Consider the following 8,444-nt stretch of genomic DNA (forward strand, 5'->3'; position numbering starts at 1 on the left):
GTCGTGGGGCCTGAACTCTGGGCCTGGGTGCTGTCCCTCAGCTCTTCAGCTCAAGGCTAGTGCTCTACCACTTGAGCCACAGTGCCACTTCCGGCTTTTTGCTTATGTGGTGCTGAGGAATCGAACCCAGGGCCTCAGGCATGCTAGGCAAGCACTCTACCACTAAGCCACCTTCCCAGCCCATAACGGGCAATTTAAAGCAAGGCTCATATCTTCCCTCAATAATATCACTCAGAAAAAATAATAAAATAATACCAGTCAGAAACAGTGAATACAATCAATGATGGAGTCAGAGATTTGTGTCCATACTCATTCAATCTACATAAATGGAAGTGCAGAACCCTCCTAATTACCCCCAATCAGGAGATTGTGTGTGTGTGTGTGTGTGTGTGTGTGTGTGTGTGTGTGTGTGTACACTGATCCTGGAACTTGAACTCATGGCCTGGATGCTGCCTCCTGAGCTTTTGTGTTCAAGGCTAGTGCTCTACCACTGAGCCACGGCGCCACTTCTGGCTTTTTGGTGGTTAATTGGAGAGAAGAATGTCACAGACTTGACTGCCCAGGCTGACTTTGAACCATAATCCTCAGATCTCAGCCTCCTAGGAGGCTAGGATGACAGGAACGAGCCATCGATACCCAGTTCAGAAGAATTATTAAATGAAAGAGCCTCAATAAACATGAAGGATGTGTGTTTCGATTTTACAGTGGAGCCTTTGAACATTTTTCAAAGGGAACATGCTTACAATTAAGTAATAAAAGCAAAGTTCAAAAATCATATCTGGTGTCATTGTGCTTATGTGAGAAATAAATTTTATTTTTAGGAAGCATTGGGACAAAATGCTTCAAAAGATGATACGAATTGGGATTGTGGAGTTATTTCAGTTTTCTTCCCTGAGGCTAGGGTTGTTCAAGAAAATCGCATTTCTTCGAGGCAGTATTGAGATTTGAACTCAGGGCCTCACGCTTGCTTGGCTTGTCAGCTTGCTGGTGCTCTACCCCTTGAGCCATGCCTTCAGTTGTTGGGAAAACCATTTGGAATCCACGCAGACCACAAAGCACGGGAGTTGGTTACGGAGGGAGAGCTGAGCCCTAAATTCCAGTGTGGATGTTCTGCATGTCAGGGCTGAGGAGAAAAGAAAGCCCTGGAAAACCCAGGGTCACGGGAGGGAGAACGGGAGCGGCGGGGACCTGGGACAGTTTCTTTTTCATTGCAGACACATTTCATATTTCACACAGAACAAAAGAAAACGCTCTGTTTCTCCACTGGACCCCTGAGGCTTCTGGGGAATTTTTTCTTACTCTCATTTCCTCTCAGGAACCTGGTTAGAGAGGCAACTTTTCAGATTGTTATTATTTCTCTTTGGTTGCATTGCTCACTACAAAGCACACTGTGTGTAACCCCCAAAAACAGACACCCGCGTCGATTGAGATGCATCATATTCATAAGCAGCTTCGTTAAGAGGCAACTCCTTTGTACAACTACTTAAAATAATAAAACAAAGCAAGGTAAATGAACATCTATTATTTGTGCATATTTATGGGGTGGACTGTGATTTTTTTTGAGTAATTGGAGATGAGAGTCTCAGGCTTTCCTGCCCAGGCTGGCTTTGAGCTGTAGTTCTCAGATCTCTCCCTCCTGAGTAACTAGGATTAAATGTGTGAGCCACTGCCGCCCGGCTGGAGTGTTGTTTTTGAGATATAGATAGGTGTATGTACAGATATAATGTAATAATCAAATCAGAGGTTTTAGTGTATTCTCTCAAGCATTCATTGTTTCTAGTTCCTAGTGTGTGGGAGCATTCCAATCCTTTTATTCCACTTACTACAAAATATGCAGTATGAGCTGGGCACCAGTGGCTCACACCTGTTATCCTAGCTACTCAGGAGGCTGAGATCTGAGGATCATGACTCAAAGCCAGCCCAGGCAGAAAAGTCCCTGAGATCCTTATCTCCAGTTAACAACAAAAAGGAAATGGATGGAGGTGTGACTTGAGTGGTAGAGTGCTAGTCTTGAGTAAAAATGCTAAAGGGTAGCACCTAGTCCCTGAGTTCAAGCCCCAGTACTGGCAAATTGGGTAACTGAATTGTATAGAGAAGCCAAAATCAGAGAAATTCACACTCCAGGTTAAAAGAGAAGGGATATGCTGGCCATCCATTGTCTGATGAGGGAAAACAAAAACAAAAACACTCCCAGCCTGCTCCTGAGTCTTTAAAACCTGCCGTCACCCACAATTCAGTCTGCGGACCGAGGGCATTTTCATACTGTCTACCACTAAGAGTTTGTTCAGAGCCCTCTTGAGGTCTTTGTTCCTCAGGCTGTAGATGAAGGGGTTCAGCATGGGGGTGACCACGCTGTACATCACCGAGGCCGTGCCGGTTGAGTGTGAGTTTGGGGTCACCGCCGAGCTGAGGTACACACCCAGGAGTGTGCCGTAAAACAAGGAGACCACCGAGAGGTGCGATGCGCAGGTGGAGAAGGCCTTGTACCTCCCCTGGGCCGTGGACATGGCCCGGACGGAGGAGACAATCTTGGAGTAAGAATACAGGATGCAAGCAAAGGGAACACAAGCCAAAAACACAGCGGCTAGGTAGATGACCAAATCATTGAGGAAGGTGTCGGAGCAGGCGCTGTGGACCACCTGGTTGAGCTCACAGAAGAAGTGGGGGATTTCTGAGTGGGCACAGAAAGACAGCCGCAGCACCATCAAGCTTTGTAAGATGGCGTGCGAGACACTCACCATCCAGGAGCCCAGCACCAGCACCACACACAGCCGGGGGCTCATGATGGCTGTGTAGTGCAGCGGGTGACAGATGGCCACGAAGCGGTCATAGGCCATCACCGTCAGCAGAAAGATGTCCATCACTGAAAACAGTAGGAAAAAATACATTTGAGTAAGGCAGGATTGATAGCCGATGGCCCGGCTGTGCGATTGGATGTGGAGCAGCATCTTGGGGACGGTGGTGGAGGTGATGCAGACGTCCACCAGGGACAGGTTGGAGAGGAAGAAGTACATGGGCATGTGCAGACGGCGGTCAGAGGCGGTGGCCAGGATGATGAGCAGATTCCCGAGCACGGTGAGCAGGTACATGGACAAAAAGAGGCCATAGAGGAGGGGCTGCAATTCGGGGTCCTCTGAAACTCCCAGAAGAAAGAATTCCAAACTCTGCGTGTCATTCTCGGGTTCCATATGGTTGCTCTGGCTAACAAGAAAGGGAAAATAACACCACGCAGGTCTCCAACTGCAAGCTGAATAAAAGGCTATCTGTCATATATATTCTGCAACCGTGACAGTAGATCCAAAGTTTTCTGTGTGAATTCTCTCCCCCATCTCTGTTTTTTTAGGGGGGAAATCTCATTCCATTCTCAGCTTATTCTCGAGAGATCATGTATTTAAAAACAAAAACAAACTCCAATTTCTTTTGTGCATTTGAGGAACGCAATGTCATGATGATCAACTTGCAGCTAATTTCTAGGAAACAAAAGGTGTGTGTTCAAAAAGAAAACAACAACTAATGTTAAGCTGGACACTGGTAGCTCACACACGTGTGGTCCTAGCTACTTGGGAAGCCAAGTCTGAGGATCACAGTTCAAAGCCAGTCTGGTCAGGAAAGTCTGTGACACTCCTATCTCCAGTTAACCAGCAAAAAAAAAAAAGCCAGAACTATGGAGCTGTGGCTCACATAGTAGAACACCAGCCTTGAGCAAAAAGTCAATTGAGAGATCAAGACCCTGAGTTCAAGCCCCAGTAACAGCTAGCATGCACACATGCACGTATACACATACACACAGAGTAAATATATACATATATGCAGTGCATATATATATATATATATATATATATATATATATATATATAATGTACTGGTGGGAAGTGGAAAAGTAAATCTTACAGACTTTTTGCCTTGTGGGAAGGGTCAGGGAGAATGGTGAAGGTACATTGTATGGCTGTATCCTAAATAGTATATTGTCTATGGATGTGTGAAAACACACGAATTTCATTAGATCAGATTTATAAATCAAATGCATTCACTTGCCTTAATGATAATAAAATTATAAAAAGAAGTTCTCTTGCTGAGTGCCGGTAGCTCACACCTATCATCCAAGCTACTCGGGAGGCTGAGATCTGAGGATTACAGTTCAAAGCTAGCCCAGGCAGGAAAGTCCGTGAGACTCTTATCTCCAATAAGCCACTCAGAAAAGGCTGGAAATGGAGCTGGGACTGAAGAGTTGTAGTGCTAGCCTTGAGTACAAAGAGGCTCAGGGACCATACCCAGGCCCTGAGTTCAAACCCTAGAACTGGCTAAAAATAAAAGTTCTCTCTCTTCTTTAGCTCTGAGCTTTACAACAGATGGGTACCTAATTTCTCCTCTCCCCTGATGAACCGGAGCCTCCTTGGATGTGTGTTCTACTAACTGAAGCCACCCTTAGTCTGTCAAGCTCTCTCCCACCTGGGTTTTCTCCACATTCTCTTCACTGTCGATAAGAACCCTGCATCGCTGAGCTCGGTGTTCACATCCCTCTTCGCTAGGGCAAATAGACACATCAGACGACTGGATCAAACACATGCAGCAAATGACCGCTGCCAGCCCCCAGCTCTGCACTAGGCTGGATGGCGTGGGGCGGGTGGCCTTAGGTAAGTGATCTGACTGCGATCCAATCTCTCAAAACCTCTGCCTGGTGCATGCCACGAGCTCACCTGGATGGATGTAAGTGGAGACCTCCACGCGACTTCCAGATCCTTTCTGTGAGGTGGTCACCGACAGAGAACGAAGATGCGTAACCGGGCAGGCCAACAGAATGGGGGTCAGGCGTCCGTATCCAAGCCACGTGAGGACCCCAGAAGCAGCAGCCGTGTCCTGTGCAGATGAGGAGGGACAGAGGCAGGGTTGATAGTTACAGCCGGCTGTGTCAGCTCGCTGGGCGTCTGTCCCTCTGGTGATTCCAGCCTTGAGCAAGCAGGCCCTTTCCCTTGGGGATGTTTTGCTGCACAGAAAATGATTTCATCTGGCTGAGTCTTTGGTCCTCTGATAGCAGGCTGTCAGGTGAGGGAGTCTCTATTACCTCCCCCCCTCCATCATTGTGCGACTTCAAAAGGTCTAACTTCCTCACACCTTTTCCAACCCTCGATTAAAGTTGTCTCCAACTGACAACTTCCTTGACTTGGTGACTGCTGGCTGGCCCAAAGCACTCAATGTGTGATGGACACTGTTTCTGAGATTTTCAAGAAAAATTAATTAGGGGCCTTGACCGATGATCCCTTAACATAAAAATAATAATTAATACACTCTTTGGCTGTATGTTACTTTTCCCCAATTAATTAAAATACCATGCTTACAAAATACATCAAAAGGCTGTGTTTAGTCAAGTACTTTTGTGTGTATGTGTGTGTACCCATGTGCTCAGAGCATGGCTCTAATCCCCAGCACTGTGTTGACTGTTGGAATCTCCTGGCCACGGGTCAAGTGTTTGATTCTGGGCTGCTTTTCCAACACAAGTATCATCCCTGGGAGCTACTGCTGGCCACTAGGAGCTTTACACTCTGTGGGACAAACAGGTTCCCTCCTGCCTCCTGTCCCCTCCATTTGTGTTGTCAGGGAAAACAAGTACTGAAATTGAGGGGCCATGCCCTGATGCATCAGATGGCCAGGGTCCCCCCTAGAGGCTCCCATACTCTTCACCCTTGCATACCACCCAACTTGTTTACTTGTCAATTTATAGGCTAATTCTAGGTCATTTTTTAATACTAATAATCTACCAGGCAAGTCTGTGCAGATTTTTTTCTGGCCAAGGTCCCGCCTGGGCCAAATCAATCCATTCTGAGATGGAGTTTGCATCTGTAGATGAGGACCCTCCTCCAGGATCAGTCAAGGCAGTGACGAGATTCCACTCCTGTGTGGATGAGAGCAGAGGTCCTCCCTTATCTAGCCTTGTGGGTTGGGTCATGAGCCACGGACAGAAGGACAAACGTGATCTTCGGGGGAGCACCTTCCAAGACATTGCTGGGTTCTCCACCTTCATGACTCTGCCATTCCATCAGAATGCTTCTGTCTCCTCTGAGAGTCATCTGTTGACATCTGGTCTACCAATGGGCCCCCTTCTCTTAGCCATCCTGAACCCATTTGTGCAAACATGGGTTGAGATTCCTCATAGCACTGACTGCAAAGAGTGGAAAATGAAATAGAGAATTCTTATAAGGTGGCTCACGCCTGTCATCCTAGCTACTCAGGTGGCTGAGATCTGAGGACTGGGGCTCAAAGTCAGCCCAGGCAGGAAAGTCCATGAGACTCTTATCTCTATATCAGATTCTGAATTCCAAGCCCCAGGAGCAGCACAAAAAAAGAGGGGGAAGATGATAGGTAATGTATATAGAAAAATCTGGTCATTACAGTGAAGGACATAGTGCTGGTCTTTAGTAAGTTAAAGCCAGACATGCTAGTCATAGCATATGACTAGCTAGATACAAGGATTGTGGTCTGAAGCCAACCCAGACACAAAAGCACATGAGACTCATCACCAATTAACCACCAAAAAGCCAAAAGTGGAGCTACAGCTCAAGTGATAGAGCACTAGCCTTGAGCAAAAAAAAAAAATTAACAGAACAGTGCCCAGGTCTTGAGTGCAGGCCCAAATATTGGCATGTGCACAGACACAGACACACACACACACACACACACACACACACACACACACACACACAACTATATTTCGCTTAATTTAATTTCAATTTTTATTAGCATGTAATACTTCTATGCATCAGTGTGATATATCAACACCTGCCTAAAGTAATCAGAACATTGTAATTATCTTTTCCTTTCTTTTTATACTTTTTGTGCCAGCCCTGGAGCTGGAACTAAGGATGTGGGCACTGCCCTGAGCTTCTTTTGCTTCAAACCATGATCTTCATATCTCAGCCTCCTGTGTAGCTAGAATTACAGGTGTGAGCCACCAGCACCTGGCTTTTTCTCTTCTTTTTACTGCTCTGTATTTGTCATATTTCAAGACTTCATGTTCTCTATGTTCATTATATTCTAATCTTTAGGTTGTAAAGATGTATAAACATAAATACATATATATGTGTATAGAATAAAGAATACGTAAAAATATACTAGACTTAGCATACTATAAAAATATCTTTATATGTAAGGATATATATTGTTTCACATATATAATATAGAGATAATATCATATAAGTATATCATATATCTATCTTATTAGAGTATATGTACATATATATATAAAGGTATTGTGATTATAACATGGATAAGATGTAGTTCAGAATTTCCAGGAAGCCATGCTGTGGATGAATTGAAGCACACAGTAAATAAGAGACACTGAAAGGAAAGCAAATCAAGTACAGAGTTAGGGGAGTTTTGCATGCTATTCCCATTCTTTTAGAGATCATCTCCATAAATAAATGTCCACAACAACATCAACAGAAGAAGCCCACACAGCCCCTCCGCTGAGAATTGCCTTCCGTGTGCAAATTTCCATTCTGTAAACAACTTAAAACAAGTTGTAACTGTTGACCACCTTTAAAAAATATATACACCAGGCTGAATTTGTCCAAAGTGAGCACAGTTGGTTAAAAATAATGAAGGGTTGATCAAATATATAACTTCAGGGACTCTGGGACAAGAATGCCTGAGGGGTTACAATAAATAAAAGCAGAAAAATTGAAAATACTGGATGAAGTAAACCAGGCTTCCTTAGTTCTGGTGCCATGCAATTCATGTGAACCTGACCCGGGCCACCCATCCTAAGAATGTAAACAAAAGAATTCATCAAGTACTGCAGTGCACCTCACCAAGACCAGCAAAGGTCCTAGAGGACAGACTGGCTGCGGAACTAAGGAAAACCCAAGTTCATTGCTAACATTTAGGTCCTAAATGTCTCCCAGAGGCTCAAGTGCTAATGGTTTCATCCCCACATTGGAGAGGTAGATAACCCTTTTGGAGTGTGGTTTGAAAGGTTTGGGGGTCATGTGGGCTGAATTCAAATAGGATATTGGGAAAGCATTGTCTTTCTGTGTTTTTTTCACTTCCTGGGTCACGAACTTGATCATCTTTCACTTCCTGGGCCATGAACTTACAATGTGTTTCACATCCTGGGTCATTCACGTAGCAGTTTTTTTTACTTCCTGGGCATACGTGGACTGAGCAGCTTTTCTCTGTCATGTGCTCTCCAGTATTTGTGATGTGCTGTCTCACCACACACACAAGGCCCAGGGAAATAACTGCTCGTGGCCCGAAACTTCCAATACTGTGAGCCTAAATAAATGTCTGCCATTTTGTTTCAGTAATGGAAAGCTGAACTCACACGTAGAATGCCATAAAATTGGGTGACCAACACAAAGTGAAATCCACAGGAAGAAAGCATGGTTCTGGCATGTTCTCCAGGCTCATGAAATACAGAGGAGGAAGAGGAGGAGGAGGAGGAGGAGGAG

General features: G+C 45.1%; 1 protein-coding gene across 1 annotated transcript; it reads right to left on the minus strand.

Annotated features, from left to right (window-relative positions):
• Positions 1-2,222: 2,222 nt before the first annotated feature.
• LOC105999209 (olfactory receptor 7A10-like) lies at positions 2,223-3,188 on the minus strand. Its single transcript, XM_013034169.1, has one exon. It carries the CDS (start codon positions 3,186-3,188, stop codon positions 2,223-2,225), a length of 966 nt encoding a protein of 321 aa, XP_012889623.1.
• Positions 3,189-8,444: the final 5,256 nt, after the last annotated feature.

Source organism: Dipodomys ordii, unplaced genomic scaffold (genome assembly GCF_000151885.1).
Source record: "Dipodomys ordii isolate 6190 unplaced genomic scaffold, Dord_2.0 Scaffold184, whole genome shotgun sequence".
Classification (NCBI taxonomy): domain Eukaryota; kingdom Metazoa; phylum Chordata; class Mammalia; order Rodentia; family Heteromyidae; genus Dipodomys; species Dipodomys ordii.